The 27,194-nt window shown below is 42.2% G+C and overlaps 1 protein-coding gene across 5 annotated transcripts in view; it reads left to right on the forward strand.

The window, feature by feature from the left end:
- Positions 1-27,194, forward strand: part of LOC144679659 (tumor protein D52-like) — a 272,612-nt gene that overhangs the window by 39,861 nt on the left and 205,557 nt on the right. For all 5 annotated transcript variants that reach the window (XR_013576392.1, XR_013576393.1, XR_013576394.1 and 2 more), the window contains exon 2: positions 24,177-24,292. Coding sequence is in view for 2 of the 5 variants with exons in the window: in XM_078540258.1 (XP_078396384.1) it covers positions 24,177-24,292 (116 nt within the window). In the remaining 3 variants the exon portion in view is untranslated. The remainder of the gene's footprint in view (positions 1-24,176; positions 24,293-27,194) is intronic.

The following is a 27,194-nucleotide window of genomic DNA, read 5'->3' on the forward strand; positions in this document are numbered from 1 at the left end:
GAGGAGCATTCTCTAGAAATGAAAGCTGTAGTATCTACAGGAAAGGAACATACATAATTTTAGTTTAAGCTGGTTAAAAGTGAATCAAGAAAATCTTTCTTGACAAAACAATGAGAACGTGGAATGTATTATGCCAGAAGTTCAAAGATACGAAGTTGTGATTTTAACAGTGAAAACTATTTGGTTGAGAGGTAACAATGTTCAAGGATATGGAGAAAAGCACAGGAAATTGGAGTTAACCTGGTGGGAGATACCATGGTTAGCATGCGGCAAAGCAAAGTTAGTCAATAATGGCTGATTCCTGTTTTCTCTATATTTCTCTGTTGCTTTGCATGTTTAGGGAAGACTTTTGCTGGATAGTGATTTGTCAATTTGGTTGATTTTGTTCAACAGATATTGAATGATTCTTTAAAATCACTTGTGATGAACACTCTATGCACCTGGAACCTGACACTTTGCAGGAAAATAATTGAAGGCTTAATTTGTGTAGAGAATTACTAAGGATGGAGACTAAATTAAGTTTCATGTGATGAAATTAAACTCATATGACTGGTTTTCTCAAATTAGTTATGAAAAACCACTTGTATTCATAGATTAAAATTAAAGATAGAAAATTAAATTTAAGCATAAAAGTACTATTTGTTCCTGCACTTGGTTTGCCATTCTTGAAGCAAATTTGCCATGCATGCTTGCATTACGTATCTGCCAAACTTCACTGTTACACATATCTGTAGCTTTAATCACGTTATTGTAATTCACTTTTCTTGATGGATGGAATTGGGTTATTGCTTGTGGAGACTGGTATTTGCTTGAACAGCTTTAAGCATTAATTTGACTTCATGTATTTAAAACCAATATAACCAGAATATCCCAACAAATGTGGGGTATTTGTGATGTTGTATTGTAATGGAAGTTTCTTTTAATGTTGCACATCCTAATTTAAAATCCATTTTAACATGTTTATAGATGATTCTTGTGCTCAGCTTAGCTTCTGTGTGCATATATTTTTCAAAAGTTATGCTTTGAATGTTTTGTCGCTTCAAATTTTGCCCTTTCAGCTCTGTTTGTAGAAGGATTACAATCAAAAAGTGTTATTGTTGTAAATTCTGTTTTGAAATACCACTTATTTAATCTCTTTTTTTATAATTCTGGAAGAAAATAGAATTAAAAGTATTAACATGAAATTGTACTGTAATACTTTTTATAACAAAGTTTTTAATGTTCACATTTCAGATTTATTTCCTGTTTATTTTCATAGGGCAGCTAACTTTTTTAAAAGGACAAAGCTGTATGAACAAATTAAAAGTTATATTGCAAGTTTTTTTTTAGATTGAGATTTTCCAGTGATCTCAGTAATGTTTCTTTCTATAAAGCAACTGCTCATTACATCTTTGAACAGTTCGTCCTCTGTGCCATTATGGCCATCTCTGGTATACCTCAGGGCTCAATTCTTTGTACCTTAATTTTAAATGTTGTCCCATGATGATGACACCAAATTCTCCAAATTATTCTTTTGTAACTGAAGTCCCTCATACCTGGAAATATTCTTGTAAATCTTTTCTACATCCCCATCCTTCTTAAAATGCGGTGTCCAGAGCTGGACACACTAGTCTAGTTGAGGCCAGACCACTGTTATATATAGGATTGTTGTAACTTCCTTGCTCTGTACTTCCTGCTTCTGTTTATGAACTTTATATCCCATATGCTTTATCCTGGGCCTGTTTGTTCCTGCAGCCTCTTTAGAATTGCACACTTTATTTTACATTCCCTCTCCTCATTCTTCCTATCAAAATAGATCACTTCACACCTTTGTGCATTAAATTTCATCTGCCATGTGCCCACCCATTCCATCAGGCTGTCTATATCTACTTGGAGTTTATCGCTATCCTCTTCCCATTTCACAATGGTCTACTCCTGCTCCTATTTCTTGTGATTCAAGTTTTGTGCTATCTGCCGATTTTGAAATTGTGGCCCCTACATCCAAGCCTATGTCAGTGATATATCTCCAGAACCGCAGTGGTTCTGGTACTGACCCCTGGGGAACCCCACTCTATACCTTCCTCCAGTATGCAAAACAATTGTTTACCGTTGCACTCTGTTCCCTGTCCTTCTGTATCTATGCTGCCACTGCCCCTTTTATTCCATGGGCTTCAACTTTGCTGTCGAGCCTGTTAGGTGGTGGATGACATTTGATGTTTAATGGGATGAGAAGCAAATGAAAATTGTCGAGAGCAGGTTGATAGGAAAACAGAGCTTGGCACTAGACAGAATGTGGGCTGCAGTTTTGTATAGGTATTAATTAGGGAAGGATAGAGCTTTGGAGCCTAGTAAAGAAGAACATTGGGGTAATTAAATCTGGTGATAAAGGCAGAGATGAGGGTTTGTGTAGCAGGGAGGTAAAGTTGGAGGGGGTTGGCTGGTTACTACAGTGAAATTCTGTTTTATTTTTAAAATGGGCTTTAGTTCCAGCATTCTGTCAGGCCCTAAAGTGACAGTGTGATGGGGTTAAAGGCAGGAGAATTTTTTTTTAAAAACAGCTTACCTATGCTTTTATAGCGCCTAAAGCATCTCCCCTACCCATGGAGTATCTAGCTCTGAATCATATGGATTCCTTATCAGGTGTCTGATCTGGCCTTCCTGCTATTATTGGTGGTGTTGGTGATATCAGGTAGACCAGTGACTACTGCAAGTCACTCAAGCCATTCACCACAAATGGACAATTCAGCCCATCAGCACATGTTGTTTGTATTCTACCAGAGTCGTCTCTGATTCCATTGCCTCATCTCAGCCTTTCAGCATATCTATTACCTTTGCTCTGATATACTTATCTAGTTTGCATTTGAAAGCTATTTGCTTCAACCACAGTTAATGAGTTCCACATTTTAATCAGAGTAAAGAAACTTTTAATTTCTCTATTGGAGATTTATTTTACATCAAGGGATGTGTTGCTGGCAAGGCTAGCAGATCCTTAATTGCCCTCGAGTGGTGAGCCGTCATCTTGAACTGCTGAAGTTCAAGTTCACGTACACCCACATTGTTGTACGGGAGAGTTCCAGGAATTTGACCCAACAATGATGAAGGAACGGGGATATAGTCCAAGTCAAGATGATGTGTGACTTTCAGTGGAATGTGCAATTTGTGGTGTTCCCATGTATCTACCGTTCCTGCTCTTCCAGGGGTGGTAGGGATCATGAGTTTGGAAGGTACTATTGATGGAGCCTTAACAAGTTGCTGCAGTGCATCTTGTAGATGGTGCACATTGCTGTCACTGCGTGCCGGTAGTGAAGGGAGTGAGCGTTTTGAGGTGGTGGATGGGGTGCCAATCAAAGGGGCTGCTTTTTCCTGGATGATGTTGAGCTTCTTGAATGTTGGAGCTGTACTCGTCTGGGCAAGTGGACAGCATTCCATCACACACTCCTGACTTCTGCCTCATAGATATGGATAGGCTGTGGGGAGTCAGGTGGTGAACTACTCACTGTAGAATTCCCAGCCTCTGACCTCCTCATGTAACCACAATGGTTACTCCCGATTCTGGTGGGGATTTGGCGATGGTAATGCCATTGAATGTCAAGGGGAGCTGGTTAGATTCTCATGTTGGAGATGGCCATTGGTTGGCACTTTTGTGGTGTGAATGTTACCTGCCACTCATCAGCCCAAGGCCGAATGTCGTCCAGGTCTTTCTGGATGTGGGCACAGACAGCTTCAGCATTTGAGTTGAGAATGGTACTGAACATTTGTGCAATCGTGATTGAACATCCCCACTCTAACATTGACTGTGGTACCGACATACCACCTTAGAATCGCATCTGTAGCCTGTCTCTCCTTTTAACTATAGAATCTCCTATCACTATTGCCATGTTTGGCATTGTCCAAACAAACGCTATGTATATTTGTGCTGCTCCAATACACTTTTCAAAGGAATTTGTTAGCTAATTTTATTTTGCTGCTCCTTGAGTAACTCGTACCATAAGCTTTAAAAGTATTTGAGCTGAAGAGAGACTGCGTTTGCTATGGTACTTGAACTCATTTCTTATAAATTTATAATTTAAAAATATTAAAACTGCACATTTTCTATTTCTAAACCTCTATAAACTGTCTAATGTGAAGTCTGTTAATTAATCCCTCTTGCTATGTCTTTGGTCTTGTCCTTTCCTTGCTCGCATGTAAAGTCTACAGCACCAGCTTTGTCAAAGCACTGGCTTGGTACAATGTTATAATTATAGAAATACAGTTGACAAAGTTGGTTTTCAGAAAGCTTTTGACAAGGTTCCATAGCAATGGTTATTGACAGAAATAAATGATCACAAATGAAGGGTTAAAATGGAATGCTGGATAGATGTTTGGTTATAAAAACAGAAAATGAAGGGTACCTCAAAGATCCTTCCAGATTCTTCTGTTTAATACAGACCAATGACAGAGACACTGGTGTTGATGACAAAATCTCCAAGTTAAGAGTAAAGCAGGAAGTTGTTCAAAAGTAATTCTAGTCAAGTATTCTACAAGACAATCACTCCCAGTTCAGTCATCTCTAACTTTGTGACCTTGGGTGCACACTCGGACATGCAAAGTGGGTATGCCCATTTTTATGTTCTGGCTTAAGGGAAGGAGTTGGTGGTTACCTCTTTCCAGCAGATTTTGGCCCTCAGTTATTGTTTCATCCTATAGCCAGGAACCACGAGTGTGTCTGACGTGAGTCTTGATGCTAACTGTTGCAAAAAATCTTGAAATGAACCCAATAGTGAATGAAAAAAGAATTAATGCAATATGTTTGTGGTAATAGACACCTCCTGAAATGTTGCTGTATTTACTTGAAAGTTGTTAACTTGATTGCATAGTGAGCCATACAATCAGAGGAACAAGGTGATATAATGGTAGTTCCTGGGGATGATCCTCTAAATTGCATATTTACAGTTTAATGTCTCACTGTTAAATGTGGCAAAGAATTAAAACTCTGAAATTTATTCAGAAGGCGAGCCAAGAAGAACACCAAAAAGGATAGTTCACTCAGCTGCAACTTGCAAGAAATTTCACTTATTAGTATGTTTTGATCAAGAATGGTACATAGCAAAGGGAAACATTTATAAAACTTGTCGTCACTGTGAAGAGCAGGTTTATTTTGCCTGAGACTTCTTAGCTCTCCTGATTCTAATGTTAGTGTCTTTACAGCTTCAGTATTTTAAGCTAAAGGTTAGAGAGCAAAGTTGGAGAATGCACAGATGAAAGTAGGCAGGCATAAACCACATGTGTGAAGCTTTGCATTTATCTTCGGCAGCAGTGCCTGGGTGACTCATCTTCCATTTTGGTAGATTTGTAGAATGATTACAGCACAGAAGGAGGCCATTCAGCCTATTGTGTCCATTCTAGTGCTCTAAGAGCTGCTCAGCTGGTCGCACACCCCTGCCCTGTCCCCATAGGTCTGCAATTTTTTTTTTTGTCAGATTTTATTTTTTCTTTATTCCTTCATGGGATGTGGCCATAGCTGACAAGGCCAGCATTTATTGCCCATCCCTAATTGCCTTGAAGAGGAGAGTGTGAGAGGAGGACTCAGACAGGCAGTCAGCAGCACCTAGCACCTAATATCACAGGAGAAACATAAGTTCATTGGTTGGTGAGAAACTGCTGTTAGAAAGTGTCATCAAGTAGCTGAGAATTAGAAAAAAACAGATTTGTTTTAAAAGAAGTGACTATTTGCATTTAAGTAAGAAATGGCAAGCAACAGGGAAATAAAGTTAAATCGAGGCCGGGTAAAATTAAGTTAACGCAAGGGAAGTAAATTGAAGCCATGGCAAGAGAGCTCGGTCATTTGCAATGCGTGTCCTGTAATATATGGAAAGTCGTGGACGTGACTGGTGTCCTGGATGACCACGTGCAGGATGTGTCACCAGCGGCAGAACATTGAGCTCCAGGTTTCGGAGCTCAAGTGATGGCTGGAATCGCTGTGGTGCATCCACAAGGCTAGCACGTTCAGAGAGGCGGTCACACCACAGCTTAGGAGCCTGGAGGCAGAAAGGAAATGGGTGACTGCCAGGCAGTCCAAGAAAATTAGGCAAGTAGTGCAAGAGTCGCCTGGGGTCCCACTCACCAATCGGTTTTCCATTTTGGATACCGGTAAGGGCCATTGGTTCCTCAGGAGTGCAGTCAGGACCAAGTTTGTGGCACCACAGGCAGCTCTGCTGTACAGGGGGGGGAGAAAAAAGAGGGGAAGAGCAATGGAATAAGGGATTCATTAGTTAGGAGTACAGACGGTGTTTCTGTGGCTGTAGATCTGACTCCAGGCTTCCCTGGTGCCAGGGTCAAGCATGTTACGGAGTGGCTGCGGGACATTCTTCTGGGGGAGGGCGATCAACCAGAGGTCGTGGTCCACATTGGTACCAATCACCTAGATAGAAAAGGGGATGAAGTCCTGAAAGCAGACTTTAGGGAGCTAGGAAGGAGTTTGAAAATCAGGACCTCCAAAGCAGTAATCTCAGAATTAGTCCCAGCCCCACGTGCAAGTGAGTATAGAAATAGGAGAATTAAGTGAATAAACATGTGGCTGGAAAGTTGGTGTCAGAGGGAGAACATCAGATTTAATGAACAAGACTGGGATGAATATCCTCACGGAGGTTTGCTGGTGCTGTTGGGGGGTGGGGGGGGGGGTGGGTGGTGGGTATGTTTAAACTGGATTGGCGGGGGATAGGAACATGGTAAATTCAGAGCAGGGAATGGGAGAGTGAGAATTAGTGAGTGACTCTGAAAGACAGAAGCAGTACAGGTTAAAAAGTGTATGGCACAGGAATTTGGCAGTGTTGAAAGGTATATATGTAAATGCAAGTAGCATAGTAAATGAAGCCGATGAGCTGAGGGCACAAATGGCAGCGTGATATCATCGCCATAACAGAAACTTGGCTTAAGGAGGGTCAAAAATAGGGGCTCAACATCCCTGGATATAGTTTTCAGGCAGAGAGATAAAAAAGTTGGAGGTGTAGCATTATTGGTTAATGAATCAATTATGGCTTTGGGTTGAGCTCAGAAATAAAGGGGCAGCTACACTGCTAGGAGTGTACAATAGACCCCCAAATAGTGGAAGGGAGTTAGAAGAGCAAATCTGTAGACAGATTTCTGAGTGCAAAAACAATAGGACAGTAATCGTTGGGGACTTGAACTACCCTAGTATCAATTGGGATATGAACAGTGTGAAGGGCACGGAGGGCGCAAAATTCTTGAATTGCATTCAAGAGAACTTTTTTAGCCAGCGTGTAGCAAGCCCAATGACAGGCGCATTTCTAGATTTAGTCGTAGAAAATGAAGCTGGGCAAATGGATAAACTACAGTGGGGGACCATTTTGGAGATAGTGACCATAATATAGTTAGATTTAGCATCATTATGGAAAAGCTCAAAGATAGAACATGAGTAAAAGTTCTAAATTGGGGAAAGACAAATTTTACAAAGCTGGGAGGTGAGCTGGCAAGTGGACTAGATACAACTATTAGAAGAAAAAATGGTGTCAAATCAGTGGGAGGCATTCAAAGGCAAGATTTTGTTGGCACGGTGTAGACATGTCCCCACAAAGAAAAAGGGTGCTATTGCCAAATCTAGAACCCCCTGGTATCCAGAAGCATACAGGCCAAGATAAAGCAGAAAAAGAAAGCTTATGACCATCACAAAAGACTTAATACTGTAGAAAGCCTAGAGGAGTATAGAAAGTACAGGGGTGAAGTAAAAATAGAAATTAGGAAAGCAAAAAGAAGATTGAAAAAATATTGGCAGGTAAAATCAAAGAAAATCCTAAGATGTTTTCCCAGTACATTAAAAGCAAGAGAATAACTAAGGAAAAAGTAGGGCCCATCAGAGATGCAAATGATAACTTGTGGGGTGATGTAGAAAACATGGGCAGGGTTCTCAATGAGTACTTTGTCTCTGTCTTCACTAAGGAGAGGGATGATGCAGACATCCAAGTTAAAGAGGAGGATTGTGAAATATTAGAAAGAATAAGCATAGTGAGAGAGAAAGTACAGGAGGGACTGGCATCTTTGAAGGTGGACAAATCACCAGATGGATTGTATCCCAGGCTAAAAAAGCTGGGGGGGAAATAGCAGATGCTCTGAGGATCATTTTCCACTCCTCACTTGATGCAGGCAAGGCCTCAGAGGATTGGAGGTCTGCGAACATTGTATCATTATTTAAAAAGGATGTGAGGGATAGGCCAGAAAATTATAAGCCGGCCAGTCTGACTTTGGTGGTGGTCAAGTTATTGGATGCAATTCTGAGACACAGGATAAACTGTCACTTAGAAAGGCATGAATTGATCAGGGATAGTCAGCATGGTTTTGTCAGGGGAAGATCGTGCCTTACTGATTTAATAGAATTGTTGAGGAAGTAACAAAAGGAGGATTGATGAGGGTAGTTGTCTACATGTATTTCAGTAAGGCATTTGACACAGTCCCACATGGCAGACTAGTCAGGAAAGTATTTCAGTAAGGCATTTGACACAGTCCCACATGGCAGACTAGTCAGGAAAGTGGGATCTCATGGGATACAGGGGAAGATGGCAGGTTGGATCCAAATTGACTCAGTGACCGGAAACAAAGGGTAATAGTTGGTGGATGGTTTTGTGAAAGGAAAATGGTTTCCAGTGGTGTTTCACAGGGCTCAGTGTTGGGAGCCCTTGCTGTTTGTTGTATATATTAATGATTTAGACTTGCATGTGGGAGGCATGATTGGGAAATTTGCAGATGAGACAATAATTGGCTGTGTAGTTGATAGTGAAGAGGATAGCTGTCAGATCCAGAATGATATCAATGGTTTGGTTGAGTGGGTGGAGAAGTGGCAAATGGAATTCAATCTGGAGAAGTGTGAGGTAATGCATTTGGGGAGGGCAAACAAAGGAAGGGAATCTTCAATAAACGCGAAGTTATTGAGAGGGGTTGAGAAATTGAGAGACCTTTGAAGTGCACAGCCACAGGTCCTTGAAAGTGCCAGGACAGGTGGACAAGGTGATCAAGAAAGCATATGGAATGCTTTCCTTTATTGGGTGAGGTATTGAATACAAAAGCAGGGATGTAATGATGGAACCTTACAAAATGCTGGTTAGGTGACAGCAGGAATTTTGTGCACAGTTCTGGTTACCACATTACAGAAAGGACAAAATTGATTTGGAGAGAATGCAGAGGAAATTTACAAGAATGTTGCCAGGGCTTGAAAATTGCAGCTATGAGGAGAGATTGGATAGGCTAGGGTTGTTTTCCTTAGAATAGAGGAGGCTAAGCAGTAACCTAATTGATGTGTACAAAATTATGAGTGGCTAGATAGGGTAGACAGGAAAGACTTGTTTCCCCTAGCTGAGGGGTCAGTAGAATTAAGGTGATTGGTAGAAGGATTAGAGGTGACATGAGGAAAAACTTTTTCACCCAGAGGGTGGTGGACATCTGGAATTCACTGCCTAAATTAGTGGTTGAGGCTGAAATGCTCAATTCATTTAAAAGTTTTCTAGATCTGCATCTGAAGTGCTGTAACCGACAAGGCTATGGACCAGGTGATGGAAAATAAAATTAAAATGAACGGCAAGTTTTTTTTTTCTCTGGCTGGTGTAGACATGATGAACTGAATAGCCTCTTTTATGTACTGTAACTTCTCTGTAGTTCTATGGTTCTAACTGAGTAGCTTGCTAGGTAATTGCAGAGGTCAGTTCAGAGTCAATAATGTTACTGGGATCTGGAGTCACATGTAAGCCTGACTAGATAAGGGTGGCAAAATTCCTTCCCTAAAGGATATCAGTGAACCAGATGACTTTTTAACAATAACTGATAGTTTCATGGTCACGATTACAGAGATTAGCTTTATATTGCAGATTTCATTACCTGAATTTAAATTTCACCAGCTGCCACGGTGGGATTTGAACCCATGTCACAAGAGCAATATCCTGAGCCGCTGGATTCCTAGTCTAGTGACGTTATCACTTTGCCCCCATCTTCCCCAATTATCCAATTTCCTTTTGTCGAGCGTATGATCCATCTTGGCCTCCTCCGGAGGTCCCCATCATCACAGATGCCAGTCTTCAGCCAATTCGATTCACTCCATGTGATATCAAGAAACGGCGGAAGACACTGGATACTGCAGAGGCAATGGGCCCTGACAATATTCCGGTAATAGTACTGAAGACTTGTGCTCCAGAACTTGCTGCACCCCTAGCCAAGATGGTCCAGTACAGCTACAACACTGGTATACACCCTGCAATGTGGAAAATTGCCCACGTATGTCCTGTGCACAAAAAGCAAGACAAATGCAACCCAGCCAATTACCACCCCACCCCACCAGTCTACTCTCAATCGTTAGTAAAGTAATGAAAGGGGCCATCAACAGCGCTATTAAGTGGCACTTGCTTAGCAATAATCTGCTCACAGATGCCCAGTTTGATTTCTGCCAGGGCCACTCAGCTTCTGACCTCATTACAGTCTTGGTTCAAACATGGACAAAAGAGCTGAACTCCGGAGGTGAGGTGAGAGTGAATGCCCTTGACATCCAGGCAGCATTTGACCGAGTGTGGCATCAAGGAGCCCTAACTAAACTGGAATCAGGGGGAAAACTCTCCACTGGTTGGAGTCATATCAAGCACAAAGGAAGATAGTTGTGGTTGTTGGACATCACTGCAGGTGTTCCTCAGGGTAGTATCCTTGGCTCATAAGACCATAAGACAGAGGAGCAGAAATTAGGCCATTTGGCCCATCGAGTCTGCTCCGCCATTCAATCATGGCTGATAAGTTTCTCAACCCCATTCTCCCGCCTTCTCCCCGTAACCTTTGATCCCCTTACCAATCAAGAACCTATCTATCTCGGTCTTAAATACACTCAAATGAACTGGCCTCCACAGCCTTCTGTGGCAATGAATTCCATAGATTTGTCACTCTCTGGCTAAAGAAGTTTCTCCTCATCTCTGTTCTAAAAGGTCTTCCCTTTACTCTGAGGCTGAGCCCTCGGGTCCTAGTCTCTCCTACTAATGGAAACATCTTCCCCACGTCCACTCTATCCAGGCTTTCCAGTATTCTGTAAGTTTCAATCAGATCCCTGCTCATCCTTCTAAACTCCATCGCGTATAGACCCAGAGTCCTCAAACGTTCCTCATATGTTAAGCCTTTCATTCCTGGGATCGTTCTCATGAACCCTCTCTGGACCCTCTCCAGGGCCAGAAAATCCTTCCTGAGATACAGGGCCCAAAATTGCTCACAATATTCTAAATGTGGTCTGACCAGAGCCTTATAAACCCTCAGCAGCACATCCCTGCTTTTATATTCTAGTCCTCTCGAAATAAATGCCAACATTGCATTTGCCTTCCTAACTACCGACTCAACCTGCAAGTTAACCTGAAGAGAATCCTGGACTAGGACTCCCAAGTCCCTTTGCACTCCAGCTTTCTGAATACTCTCCCCATTTAGAAAATAGTCTATGCCTCTATTCTTCCTACCAAAGTGCATGACCTCACACTTGCCCACGTTGTATTCCATCTGCCACTTCTTTGCCCATTCTCCTAACCTGTCCAAATCCTTCTGCAGCCTCCCCGCCTCCTCAATACTACCTGTCCCTCCACCTATCTTTGTAGCACCTGCAAACTTAGCCAGGATGCCCTCAGTTCCTTCATCTAGATCATTAATGTATAAAGAGAAAAGTTGTGGTCCCAATACTGACCCCTGCGGAACTCCACTAGTCACCAGCCGCCATCTTGGGAAGGACCCCCTTATCCTCACTCTCTGCCTCCTGCCAGACAGCCAATCTTCTATCCATGCTAGTACCTTGCCTCTAACACCATGGGCTCTTATCTTACTGAGCAGCCTTCTGTGCGGCACCTTGTCAAAGGCCTTCTGGAAGTCCAAGTAGATAACATCGATTGGCTATCCTTTGTCTAACCTACTCATTACGTCCTCAAAGAAATCTAACAGATTTGTCAGGCATGACCTCCCCTTGATGAAACCATGCTGACTTTGTCCTATTTTACCATGCACTTCCAAGTATTCTGAAATCTCATCCTTAGTAATGGACTCTAATATCTTACCAACGACCGAGGTCAGGCTAATCGGCCCGTAATTTTCCGTCTTTTGCCTCGATTCCTTCTTAAACAGGGGGGTTACATTAGCGATTTTCCAGTCCTCTGGGACCCTCCCTGAATCGAGTGATTCCTGAAAGATCACCACTAACGCCTCCACTATCTCTTCAGCTAACTCCTTCAGAACTCTGGGGTGTAATCCATCTGGTCCAGGTGATTTATCCACCTTCAGACCTTTCAGTTTTCCTAGCATCTTCTCCTTGGCAATGGCCACCATACTCACCTCTGCCCCCCGATTCTCTTGAACTTTGGGGATGTTACTCGTGTCTTCCATCCTGAAGACTGACGCAAAGTACCTATTCAGTTCCTCCGCCATTTCTTTGTTCCCCACTACTGCTTTTCCAGTGGCCCAATGTCCACTTTTGCGCCTCTCTTACTCTTTATATAGCTAAAAAAACTCTCGCAATCTTCTTTTATATTACTGGCTAGTTTACCCTCATATTTAATCTTCTCCCTCATTATTTCTTTTTTAGTTGTCCTCTGGTCTTTGTAGGCTCCCCAATCCCCTGGTTTCCCACTGATCTTCGCTGCATTGTATGCTTTTCTCTTTAGCTTTTATGCTGTCCCTGACTTCCCTTGTCAGCCATGGTTGCCTCGTCCTCCCTTTAGTATGCTTCTTCTTCCTAGGGATGAATTTTTGCTGTGCCTCCCAAATTATTCCCAGAAACTCCTGCCATTGCTGTTCCACTGCCTTTCCTGCAGGGCTCATCTCCCAGTCAATTCTGGCCAGCTCCTCCCTCATGCCTCTGTAGTTGCCTTTATTCAACTGTAATACCGTTACATCTGATTCCGGTTTTTTCCTCTCAAATTGCAGGGTAAATTCTATCATATTAAGGGTTCCTTCACCTTAAGCTCCCTTATCAAATCTGTCTCATTATACATCACTAAATCTAGAATTGCTGTTCCCTAGTGGGCTCCACCACAAACTGCTCCAAAAAGCCATCTCGTAGACATTCCACAAATTCCTTTCCTTGGGATCCACTACCAACCTGATTTTCCCGGTCTACCTGCAAAATGAAATCCCCCATGATCACTAACCTTGCCTTTCTTACACGCCTTTTCTATCTCCTGGTGTATCTTGTGCCCCACGTCCTGACTACTGTTCGGAGGCCTGTACATAACTCCCATTATGGTTTTTTTACCTTTACGGTTCCTCAACTCTACCCACACAGATTCTACATCATCTGATCCTACGTCATTTCTTGCTATTGATTTAATTTCATTTCTTACTAACAAAGCAACCCCACTCCCTCTGCCAACCTGCCTTTTCGATAGGATGTATATCCTTGGTTATTTAGCTCCCAGTCCTGATCCCCTTGCAGCCATGTCTCTGTGATGCCTACCACATCATACCTGCCAATTTCAATCTGTGCCACAAGCTCATTTACCTTATTTTGTATACTGCGTGCATTCAGATACAACACCTCCAGTCCTGTATTTCCCGTCCCCTTTCTCATTGTCGTCCCTTTATCTGATGTGCTTGAAGTTAGATTCCTAGCCCTTTCCAAATACTCCGTTCTCTTTTGTGTTCTGGAGACTTTAATAGCCTCTCCTGGACTCTCTTTTCAATTTTTTCATAATTTTCCATGAAGTTGGATCCACCCCCCGACACACTAACCTGCTGCTTTGTTTCCCATTAGTCATACTTCTTGGAGTTTTACCCTTCCCTCCCCCCACCCACTTTCTAGTTTAAAGTCCTGTTGACCACCCTATGTACCCTTTTCGCTAGAACATTGGTCCCAGATCGCTTCAGGTGGAGACCGTCCCAACGGTACAGATCCCTCCTGTTCCAATACTGATGCCAGTGCCCCACGAAATGGAACCCCTCTTTCCTGCACCACTCCTTTAGCCACATGTTTACTTCCCTTATTCTCCCGTCCCTATGCCAATTTGCACTTGGGTCGGGTAGTAATCCGGAGATTATAACCCTTGGGGACCTGTTCTTTAATTCAGTTCTTAGTTCCTGATAATCCCCAAACAAGTCCTCTTTCCTAGTCTTACCTATGTTATTTGTCCTGACGTGGACCACAACAGCTGGATCCTCCCCCTCCCTCTCCAATATCCTTTCAAGCCGGTCAGAGATGTCTCTCACCCTGGCACCGGGCAGGCAACAAACCATGCGGGACTCTCGATCCTGCTTACAAAGGATGCTATCAATTCCCCTAATTATAGAATCCCCTATAACTACCACTTGTCTTTTTGCTCCCCCCCCTTGAATGACCTCCTGTGCCACGATGCCGTTGTCAGCTGGCTCATCCTCCCTACAGCCCTGTTCCTCATCCACACAGGGAGCGAGTACCTTGTACTTGTTGGACAAGGTCAAGAGCTGAGGCTCCTCTGTTCCTGAACACAGGATCCCTCTACCTGCCTCACTTGCAGTCACACCCTGCTGACCACTGACCGAACTTGAGGCACTTAATCTACCGGGTGTCACCGCCTCCTGAAACAAAGCATCCAGGTAACTCTCCACCTCCCGGATGTGCCGCAGCGTCCGGAGCTCAGACTCCAGCTCATCAATCCTGAGCCGGAGTTCCTCCAGCAACCAACACTTGCTGCAGATGTGGTCACTGTGGCTCGCGATGGCATCTGCCAGCTCCCACATCATACAGCTCCCACATCATACAGCTACAGCACATCATCTGCTCAGCCATCTCAACTTAGATAATTAATTTATTAATTAGCTTGCAGTGTTTTTTTTTCAAATTTGGTGCAGATTTCCTACCAACCAATCAGGTTATAGCTTTCCTGTGATGCCACTTTTTTAGTTTTGGCTTCAGTTGCTCTGTGCCCCGAGGTCACCGCTCCGGTGCTCCTCCCTCTGAGTCTGCTCCCTGGAGACAAGGCTGCTAATCCCTGAGGTAAGCTAGATTTGTACTCACCGCTCTGGTGCTCCTCCTTCCGAGTCTGCTCCCAGAATTTACTCACCAATCAGCTGCTTTTTCTTTAAAATCTACTGCCTCTTCCCCTCTTTTTTTTAGGTTTGAGGAGGAGGGAGGGATGGAAATACTACAGCAATATAATGTTTGGGGCTATTCCGTTCTTTGACAGTGGGTCCCCCTTAATTCCCTCCTGAGTCGTGGTGTCTGCAGTGACTTCTCCCAGAATGCTTCAGTCACTTCTCACCAGCGCCCTCTGATGGCCCAGCCATCTTCAGCTGCTTCATCAATGACATTCATTCCATCATCAGGTCAGAATTGGGGATGTGCAATCATCAGTGAACAATGTTCAGTACCATTTGTGACTCCTCAAATACTGAAGCAGTCCATGTCCAAATGCATCAAAACCTGGACAACATTCAGGTTTGGGCTGAAAAGCGGCAAGTAACATTTATGCCACACAAGTGCCAGGCAATGACCATCTCCAACAAGAGAGAATCCAACCATCGCCCTTTGATGTCCAATGGCATTACCATCACTGAATCCCCCACTATCATCATCCTGGAGGCTACCATTGACCAGAACCTGAACTGGACTAGCCATATAAATACTCTGGCTGCAAGATCAAAGGCTAGGAATCATGCGACCAGTAACTCACTTCCTGATTCCCCAACGCCTGTCCACCATCTGCAAGGCACAAGTCAGGAATGTGATGGAACAGTTCCCACTTGCCTGGATGAGTGCAGCTCCCACAACACTCAAAAAGCTTGACACTGTACAGAACAAAGCAGCCTGCTTGATTGGCACCACATCCACAAACATCCATTCCCTCCACCACCAAAACACAGCAGTAGTGTGTACCATCTACAAGATGCATTGCAGGAATTCACCGAGGCTCCTTCAACAGCACCTTCGAAACCCATAACCACTATCATCTCGAAGGACAAGGGGAGCAGATAGAATGGAACACCACCACCTGGAAGTTGCCTCCAAGACCCTCACCATCCTGACTTGGAAATATATCGCCATTCCTTTACTGGTGCTGGGTCAAAATCTTGGAACTCCCTTCCTAACAGCACTGTGGGTGCACCTACACCAAATGGACTGCAGCGGTTCAAGAAGCCAGCTCACCACCTTCTCAAAGGCAACTAGGGATGGTCAATAAATGCTGGCCCAGCCAGCGAAGCCCACACTCGGTGGATGAATAAATTTTTTTAAAAATCCATGATTTGAATCTGCTTCCACCACACTCTCATGCAGTCCATTCCAAATCCTAATCACTTGGTGCTTTAAAAAGAAGTTTCTCCTCATGTCACTGTTAATTCTTTTGCCAATCACCTTAAATCGGTGTCCTCTGATTCTCAACCCTTCCACCAATGGGAATAGTTTCTCCTTATCTACTCTGTCTCGATTCTTCATGATTGTGATTTGCTAATCAGAGAGTGGTAAATGTTGACTGAAAAGTATGTCAATTATCATAACACCAAGAAATGAGGTTTATGGGCAGGAAGTATGTGACCTTGATTCTTTTACTCTTGGTGCGGTTTTGGGAGTATAGTTTTGCATTGCCATCTCTTAGATTGGTGAAGTGCACGTTCTCGATGTAATATTCATATTCGTGTAATCTCTGTCCTTCATCTATTGCGGTAATTCATCCTGCCAGGTTATTAGCACTTAATTGAATGAATCCTTTGACTGATACACGGGCTATTTGATCCATGTGTGCAAGTTTGTGTGTTTCTCCTCGCTGAGGTTTTAGATTTACAAGTATATGAAAAAGAGAAGAGCAGCTAAAGTAAACATAGGCCCCTTAGTGGCAGAGAGGGGAGAAATTATCATGGGGCAGGATTTTTACCTTGTTGGGCCTGAGAGCGCCGCGAAACTGACCACTGCCCGCGATCGGGCTCCAGCTGCGATTTCATGCTGGCTGTGAAAGGCGTGCTCAGAGCCACAGTGCTGCTGGGGTGGAGGCAGGAGGAGCGCAAGCACTGAAGTGTGCACATGCACGAGGGTGCGCTCAGTGAAAGCTCCCTGAAAGCACAGCTGCAGATTTTTAACATTACAAATGAAGAGTTGAAAAATATGGGAAACATGTCCCCTCATGTGACTCTGTCACATAAACAGGGACGTGTTAAAATTAATTTTAAAAGTTTATAGTTTTTTGACCATTGTTCGAAACCTCATCTGTGGAGGTTTCACAAAAAATGCAACAGCCTGTTAGTCTATTTGCCCACCCTCCAACCGAACGGTTGGACGGGCAGCGAAAAATTCAATTTAATTAATTGATTAAAGACCTTTAATAGGCCTCTTAATTGTCGGCATGTACCTGCCAAGCGAAATATTGTGAGTGTGCGCAATGACGTCGGGACACTCGCCCAACGTCATCACGCACTATTTTACTCCCGTTCAGGTCGGGTGCGTGCCCGCCCAATGAAGGAATAATTCTGCCCATGGGGAATGAAGAAATGGGAGAGATGGTGAATAAATGTTTGTGTGTCTGTTTGCACAGTGGAAGACACTAATTGTATTCCAGAAATAGAGGATAACCAAAGGGCTGGTAAGAGTGAAGAACCTAGAGTAACTAATATCAGCCGAGAAAAAGCATTGAGAAACTTATGGGACTGAAAGCTGATGTCCTACATCCTGTGGTTCTAAAAGAAGTAGCTGCAGAGATGGTGGATGCTCTGGTTATGATTTTCCCAAAATTCCCTAGATTCTAGAACAGTCCCAACAGATTGGAAGTTGGTAAATGTAGCACTGCTATTCAAGAAAGGAGGGAGAGTGTAAACAGGGAACTGCAGACCAGTTAACCGGACATCAGTCATCAGGAAAACGCTGGATCTATTAATAAAAGAAGTCTAAACAGAGTACTTAGAAAATCATAGTATGCTCAGAATAAGTCAACGTGGTTTTGAAATGGAAATAAGTGTTTGACAAATTTATTAGAGTTTCATGTAATTAATAGGGTAGATAAAGGGGTGTTAAATCACTGTCTTAAACTTAAAGGCAATTACAAGGGAAAAAAGACAGTTGGCTAAAGTGGAATGGGGAAATAGGCTAAAGTGTAAGATGGTAGAGAAGCAGTGGCAGGCATTTGAGATATTTCATAACTCTCAGCAAAGATATATTCCATTGACAGAAAGATGCCACAAAAAGGATGCACCTCTTATAACTAAGGAAGCTAAGGATGGTATCAAATTGAACAAAAAGATATACACTGCTGCAAAGATTAGTGGTAGGCCAGAAGATCTGGAATGTTTTAGAAACTAGCAAAGTTTCACTAAAAAAATAAGAGGGAGAAATTCAAGTATGAGAGAACACTAGCAAGAAATATAAAAATAGACAATAAAAGCTTCCTACAAGTATAGGAAAAGCGTAGTGACAGTGAATGTTGGTCCTTTTTAGAGGGTGAGACTTAGGAATTATTGATGGGAAAGAAAGAAATGACAGAGACTTTGAACAAGTATTTTGTATCAGTCTTTACAATAGAATACACAAAGCATCCCAAGAATAGTAGAAAATCGAGTAGCAAAATGGAGGGAGGAGCTTAAAACAATCACTATTTTTAAGAGAATAAGTAAGTACTAGGAAAACTAATGGGATTAAAGGCTGACAATCCCCTGGACCTGATGGCCAGCATCCTAGCGTCTTAAAAGAAATGGCTGCAGTGATAGCAGATGCATTGATTGTAATCTTCCAAATTTCCTTAGATTCTGAAAAGGTCCCAGGAAATCTGCAACTCCAATACCACTATTAAAAAAAGAGGGAGACAGAAAGCAGGATACTATAGGCAATTAGTTTAACATCTGTCATTGAGAAAATGCTAGAATTCATTAAGGAATTAGTAGCAGGATATTTAGAAATTCATAATACAATCAGGCAGCGCCAGCATGATTTTGTCAAAGGGAAATCGTGTTTGACAAATTTGAGTTCTTTGAGGCTGTAACAGGAAGGTGGATAAAGGGAACCAATAGATGTAATGTATTTGGATTTCCAAAAGGCATTCAATAAGGTGGTTACTGCACAAGATAAGAGCTCATGGTGTTGGGGCAATCTGTTAGCATGGATAGAGGATCGGCTAACTAACAGGAAGCTCATAATAAATGGATCTCAGGTTGGCAAACTGTAACTAGTAGAGTACCGCAGGGATCATTGCTGGGGTCTCGACTATTTATGATCTATGTTAATGACTTGGGTAAGGACTGACTATTGTAGCCAAACTTGCTAATGATGATAGGAAAGCAAGTTGAGAGGAGGTTACAAAGAGTCTGCAGAGGAATATAGATAGATTAAGTGAGTGTGCAAAAATTTGGCAGATGGAGTATGATGTGACAATGTGGCAGAAAGAATAGAAAAGCAGAATATTATTTAAATGGAGACAGACTGCAGAATGCTACAATACAGAGGGATCTGCGTGTCCTCATTCGTGAATCATAAAGTTAGCATGTAGGTAATTAAGAAGGCAAATGGAATGTTGGCCTTTATTGCAAGGGTGATGGAGTATAAGAGTCGGGTAGTCTTGCTATTGCTGTGCTCTTTGATGATACTGTACTTGGAGTACTGTGTATATTGGCTGCCTTAAGGAGGGATATGTTTGCATTGGGAGCAGTTCAGAGAAGGTTCAGTAGGCTGATTTCTGGGATTATGTTGGTCAGTAGTGGTGCGACCGAGCCACTCTTGGTGATGGACGTTGAGGTCCCCCACCCAGAGTACATTCTGCGCCCTTGCCATCCTCAGTGCTTCCTCCAAGTGGTGTTCAAGATGGAGGAGTTGAGGGAGGGTGGTATGTAGTAATGAGCAGGAGGTTTCCTTGCTTGTCCTTTTCTTGTTTCCTTGTCCCCAGAATCAATGTTGAGGACTCCCAACTTCCTCCCTCCCATATACAACACTGCCGCCACCTCTGCAGGGCCTGTCCTGCTGGTGGGACAGGGATGATAGGGATGATCGGGATGACGATGATGTCTGGCACATTTTCTGTAAGGTATGATCCCGTGAGGATGACTGTCAGGCTTTTGCTTGATAGCTCTCCCAATTTTGGCACAAACCCCCAGATGTTAGTGAGGAGGACTTTGTAGGGTCGACAGGGCTGAGATTGTCGTTGTTGTTTCCAATGCCCAGGTTGAAGTGTTTCATTTTTTGTGACTTTGGTTTGTTTCAACTGAGTGGCTTTTAAGAGTCACATGTCAGCCAGACCAGGTAAGGACGGCAGATTTCCTTCCATAAAGGACATTAGTGAACAACAATCGACAATGGTTGTCATTATAATTTTAATTCCAGATTTTTATTGAATTCAAATTTCACCATCTGCTGTGGTGGGTTTCGAACGTGAGTCCCCAGAGTATTACCCTGGGTCTCTGGATTACTAGTCCAGCGATAATACCACATTGCCTCCCCCTGAAGACAGTGGGTGAAGCATAAGTAGTGAAGACAGAAGCAAAATATTTCCTTAATATCTATTAACAACTCCCCATTCTTACTCTTTAGAGGACCTACACTCACTTTACCTACTCTTTTCCTGTCTAAATACCTGTAGAAACTCTTGCTATCCATTTTTACATTTCTAGCTAGCTTCCTCTCATACTCTTAATTTCTTCCTCCTGATTTACCTTTTAGTCATTCTCTGCCATTCTTTGTAATCTGACCAATCATCTGACGTATCACTCATCTTTGCACAGTTATATACTTTTTCCTTAAGTTTGATGCTTTCCTTAACTTCTTTAGTTAACCATGAATGGTAGGACGTCCCGTTAGAATTTTTCTTTATAGTAGGGATGTACTTATTCTGAGTATTCCAAAATATCCCCTTAAATGTCTGCCATTGCTTCACTAGTGATCTATCCCCTAGCTTAGTATACCAGTTCACTTTAGCTAGCTCAGCTTTCATGTCCACGTAGTAGCCCTTATTTAAGTTTAAAATACTAGCCTTAGATCTATTCTTCTTCCTTTCAAACTGGATGTAAAATTCAATCATATATTGTGGTCACTGCTACCTAAGGGTGCCTTCACTTGGGTCGTTAAATAATCCTGTCACATTACACAATACCAAATTTAATCTAACCTCTCCGGTTGGTTCCAGAACATGCTGTTCTAAGAAGCTATCTCGAAAGCATTCTATGAACTCCTCATCCAGGCTACTACTGCCAATCTGATTTTTCCAGTCACCCATGATTATTGCTGTCCCTTTATCACAAGCACCCAATATTTCTTCTTATATACTTTGTCCTACATTGTGGTTACTGTTTGGGGGCCAGTAAACCACTCCCACTAGTGACTTATTTCCCCTACTATTCCTCATCTCCACCAAAAACGGTTTTACATCTTGAACCAAGGTCATCTCTAACTATTGCATAAATGCCATCCTTGATTAACAGTGCTACCCCTCCACCTTTACCCAGCTTCCTATTCTTCTTGAAGGTAACTTACCCCTCAATATTCAGAACCCAAACCTTGTCATCTTGCAGCCAGGTCTCCATAATGGCTATCAGATCATATTTATTTACTTCAATGTGTGCTATCAATTCATTTATTTTGTTATGAATGTTACGTGCATTCAGATACAGGGCCTTTAGTTTAGTCTTTTTGTTATTTTTGTGACATCTAGTCTTGATTCTTTATGCATTCTTAGGTTTTTTCCTCTGTGCCTTCCTGCCATTCTTTGACCCTCATTTCCCATATTACTATTTTCCTCTCTTACCTTATTTCTACTCTTTGATATACCACGTTTGATCCTTTGAACCACATATTTATATCTCTAATTTGATGTACCCTATGCCAATTTGCATGCAGCTCAGGTAATAATCCAGAGATTAATACCTTTTGAGGTTCTGCTTTTCCATTTAGTGCCTAGCTCCTCTCACATTCTACGTAGAACCTCTTTCCTAGTTCTACCTATGTCATTGGTACCTACATGGACCATGCTCCCACACCAAGTTTCTCTCCAGCCCTGAGCAGATGTCCCGAACCCTGGAACTGGGCAGGCAACGCCGCCACCTGGACTCTAGCGCTTTGCCACCGAGAACAGCGTTAATCCCCTTCACTATATTGTTCTCTACTACTGCTTCGTTCCTTTTTGCTCCCCCCACTTGAATACAGAATGGCTTCCTGTACCATGATACCATGGTCAATTTGTTCATCCAAACAAGCTGAGAGAACCTCAAACCTATTGGACAATTGCAAAGGCTGACACCCCTGTACTCCTGCCCTCTGGGTCCCTTTATCTGCCTCACTCACAGTCGCACCCTCCTGTCCCTGACCACTGACCAAATCAGAAGACCCTATCCTAAGCGGTGTGCCTCTTGGCACTAAGCGTCCAGGTAACTTTCCCCTTCCCTGATATGTCACAGAGTTTGCAGCTCAATGACTCTGAGCTAAGCTCTTCAAGCCGCAAACACTCGCAGATGTGTTTGCCTTGGATCACCAGTGTTATCAAGGAGCTTCCACCTGCTGTGGTCTTGACACATCACCTGCCCTGCCATCTTAACATAATTAATTGTTTAATTGCTTATTTATGTTGCTATTTTAATGTTATCACCAATTCGTGTACTATTTTGAACCTTAGGGATAAAATAGACCGTACCCATTTATCAGATACACTCCAACCAGCTAGTTCCTTTCTCTGCAGTACAGTAAGAACCAATTCCTACAGGGTGAGAAAGATAGAAAAAGGAAACAAACACCACCTTTCACCACCGCACCCGCACCCCCCCCCCAACTTCACCAAACTCCCCCTCTCACCAAACTCCAAGTCTTCACTCAGTTACCTCAGCTGCACTCCTTTCCATGGGGATAAGAAATGGTCAGGAAATTTTAAATCATGACAGCAACGCACCTCTGCAGTCAATCTAATTGTTTGTGTCTTAAGTTCCGAGTCCTTACGGAAAGGGACAAGGAACAAGTCGAAAAGAAGATACTCAATTGGAAGAGGGCTAATTTCAGTGGGCTGAAAAAGGATCAGGCCCAGGTGGATTGGAAGCAGATTGGCAGATAAAACAGTAGATGAACAATAGGAAGCCTTTAATGAAAGAATTGTTCAGGTATAGACTAGACACCTTAATTGGAAGGGCATCTCAAGCTAGAGCTTGCTTGATGACTAACTATATAGAGAGTAAATGAAACAAAAAAAGTAAGCTTAAGATAAATGTCAGATTCCTAATGTGATGAAGTAGAATGCGGAAGGTGCAAAGGAGAACTAAGGAATTATGAAGGGGTAAAGATTCTATGGAAAAGTTTCAAAAGTAACATAGAAGGGAATATAAAGGCCTTTTTATAAATGTATGAATAGTCAAAGGGAGGGTGAGAGCAATTGGGGACCTTCATGCGGAGGCAGGGGGTAAGGCTGATGTACTAAATGTATTCTTTGCATCTGTCTTCACAGAAGAGGAGGATGCTGCCAATATCACAGTAAAGGAGGAAGTTCTAGCAAAATTGGATAGGATAAAAATAAAGAATCCAGGCTGGTTAACAGCATGCAAAGTAGAGAAATCACCATTCTGTGTGCAGTGCATCCTAGATTCCTGAGGGAATCAAGTGTGGAAATAGCAGAGGTTGTAACCATGATCTTTCAGTCCTCCTTGGAAATGGAAGTGTTTGCCAGAGGACTGGACAGTTGCAAATGCTACATCACTGTTCAAAAAATGGGTGGGGGGTAACCTCTCAATCCTGCATTATTGTCTGTCAAAATACACTGACATGAAGCTAACTAGGAAGTTTATTTTCTTGCTGCTGTAAATTTTCATCCTGATAACTCACAAAAAGTTAGAATTTTGTGCATAGACTGATATTTAAGTTTTAGCTATGCGTGACTTCAAATAGAGAATAGAATTTCTAAATTAATATATACTTATTACAGGAGTATTCCTTTAAGCTGCACCCTTTGGGTTAAGATTTAACTGATCTCAATATTAATGCAGAACTGCGTGAGTGCATGCATGTTTAACATTAAACCTACAGTACCAAAGGAAACAGATAATAAAGCAGTACAAATAATTGTACAATGTGTTAATTGTATGTACTTAATCTCAATTAATACAGGTGGAGGGCATTGATTGAATGGTTACTTGAGCACATATAAAGAAACACAAATTGACACAGGAGTTGATTGGAGTGAGGATATGTAAACCTGTAATATTTCACTCTGAATAAATCTATCCCACGGAAAGGCTGGCCCTGGTTTCTTCCTTGACCAACTGTCTTTCAGGACTGATGCTTCTGTTCTTTATTGCAGGTTTGCTACAAAGTGATCCAGCACCTGAAGTAGGAGAAGATGCAATTGCAACTGCTGATCTTGGAGGTGGAATGACAGATGATGAGCGAGAAGAGCTGACAAATGAACTTACCAAAGTAAGAGTGACCAATCTGGGAGCTGAAGAATGTGTATTGAAAGTTTATTCACCGCCAGCACCCCTTCAAGTGTTTGGATGATTTATATTGTTTGGATTTTGTCAAATTACCTCCATCTCTGCAAATTGTAAAAATCTTTCCTTGTTTTTCCTTTTTGTCAAGTGTTTTCTCATTTAATTTTAGATCTACAGTGTACTCCAAGAAAATATAGTTATCCTTTTGTGAGCTTTATCTATAAACCTGTCTTGTAGGTACTTTGTTAGTTTAGATAAGATGTAAAATGGTGCTTGGTCTGGAGCATTCATGTATAAGACCATAGTACTGATGAAATACAGTGGTTTTGCCACTTGCATCCCCACCCAAACTTTACATTTAGATTCTGTCGTGGTGTATGAATAGTTGCTGAGTGGGTAAGTTACCACTGCCACAAAGAAGGTAAGATTTAGAGGGCATTAATCACCTGCATTGAAAATAAGGTGCCCCTAGAATTCTGTGAATAAAAACAGTAAATGCTGGATGATTCTGCTTATTAAAAAAAAATCTTGAAAGAAAATATAGATTTTGGAGCATACTATTAAATAAACGGTATATGTTTATTAGAAGAACAGATCAATGTGATGTCATTTTTAGTTTTTTAAAAAGCTGAAGTTTTGAGCAAGCTGTTTGAATAATAAACCTAGACTACCTTAGAAGCAAAGGAGACAGATACTGAACAGTGGACAGCAAGACCTTCAATGGTTAGAGGCTGAACAAAGAATGAAGACCAGAGATGGACCATCAGCTGGCCCACAATCAGCAAGAGAATTTGGGCTTGGGTGTCACGGTTTGTAGATATAGTAACATCAATACCATTATCATTATGGTAGCAGTAATATCTGGAGGAAAAGAACCAACAGCAAAGGCACGAGAAGTACTGATTTAATACAGAAGCTTTGTGCATTTGTTGTGAATTGTTTACTTTAACAGCCAACTATATATCTCTTGTGCACTACCTGTTGATGATTCTTGGCTGCAGAATCATTCAGCACTGAATCGTACTTAAGAGTGACATTGGTAGCCTAGCATTTGATACAACACAAAACTGTAGCCAAGGACAAATATTTCTGTTTTATCTCCCACACTTCTGAAATATATAGAATTAAAATGGAAGCACTCTTTTTGTTTTCTTGATACTTTATTACTGTATTTTGAGGGAGCAATTGTGGGATCCATACCTGGTTGGTTTGAAAGTCCATTTAAAGGCGGAGACTTTGTTGTTGGCTATTAAATTATACATTGCAAAAATGTTAGAAGGCAAAAAGATGTGTGAACACTGGTTGACCCATCAACATTCAAAGTTTGTACATAATACTAATGGGCAGGCAGGTTTCTCCAATGAGGTATGGTTATCTTGCTCTTATATAGTGCCTTTCATTTTCTCAGTGTCCCAAAGTACTTTATTGTTCATATTTTGAAGTGCGTTCCTTGTTGCATCCATTTGTGCCCAGCAAGTTCACCCAAGTGGATAAAAGATCAGTTAATTTGCTTTTGGGTTTTGGTGTTGCTTGATAAACTTGGACTTCAGTGGACTTTGGCTGTTTGAAGAGCATTCTCCTGTTTTTAGATGCAACTGGAGATCTGTACTAAAAATTTGTCATTTATGTACAATATTTCTGTAAGGCTGACGAGGATTGTTTCATCCAGAAGTCCAAGTACGAGAAATGGACTTTTAAAAAGTGTGTTTCAATACTTTGTCGGCTGAGTCAATTGGCTAAGTATTATTCTGTGTCAGCCCCACAATATGGGCTGACTCATAGGCCCAGAAATTGCTTCTCGGAGCAGCGAATGATCCCTGTGCTGGAATGAGAGTTTGAGGCAGACCCAATAATGGTGCTTGGGCCTCATTTACATAGAATGACTGCTCACTGATGAATCATATTTGAATTTCTGGTTGCTGCATGCCAGCAGTGGCCCTTGTGTTGATGATTTTGGAGAGGATTGAGTTGTGGCCAGCATTGGTCTTCGGTTCCATTTTCAGCATGATTTTTGTTAAATGACATTTTTGGCGGCTCCTAAGGAATGCTGGTTAGGCTATATGTAGACCTACCCAGCACCAGGAGTGCTCATGGTAGACAAACTTCAGGAAGGGGACAATTTTAGTCCGTAATGTTGTTTTGAAGTAGCCTAGCAGACTACTCCAGATAATCACTATAGAACATATCTGTAAGAGAAATATCAGATGGACCCATCAGCAGTGACCTAGGAATTGGATCAGGGCAAGATTCTGATATTACCAAACGTGCAAAGTCCTTTTTAACAAATAGACCCGGTGGCGAAGTTGGTGGTTGTTCCATGTATGAGTCAAGCAAAACCCTGAGGGTCATTCTCTTAATCTTATCTATTGTATACCCTCTATGGCTTTTTTTTGGGCATGTCCTGCCACACTGGCAGGGTAGACCTGTTTGAGGGGGTTGAGTGGGATTGACCTTTGATTCTTCAATATGAACTCTTTGACCCCATGTAGTCAAACAAAGCCAAGAAAATTTCCTCCTGTAAATCAGCATCTGCCATGTTGAACACCACTTTAGGAAACCAAGGATATAAAATATACTCTGTATGGGTGGGGAACCTAAATCTGGCTCAATAGTACCATCACAGAGGTTCAAAGGACACAGCAGCCAAACTAGTCAATTAGGTGATAAAGGAACTGACGTTGGGGAGCAGCACAATTGTATACCACTAGTCAAATGCCATAGCCCGGAATATCCTGTTGTCCTCTATCGCTACCAAGACCAGTAGAACAGACCTGGTTCAGAGTGGAGTTTGGAGGGGTGTGCCAGAAACATTAGAAGTTTTGTCTTAGAATGATGAACCAACCTAGTGAAACTAAAACTCCATGCTGAACAAAGAAAACAGAAATCTG

The sequence above is a fragment of the Cetorhinus maximus genome, chromosome 4, assembly GCF_964194155.1.
Source record: "Cetorhinus maximus chromosome 4, sCetMax3.hap1.1, whole genome shotgun sequence".
Classification (NCBI taxonomy): Eukaryota; Metazoa; Chordata; class Chondrichthyes; order Lamniformes; family Cetorhinidae; genus Cetorhinus; species Cetorhinus maximus.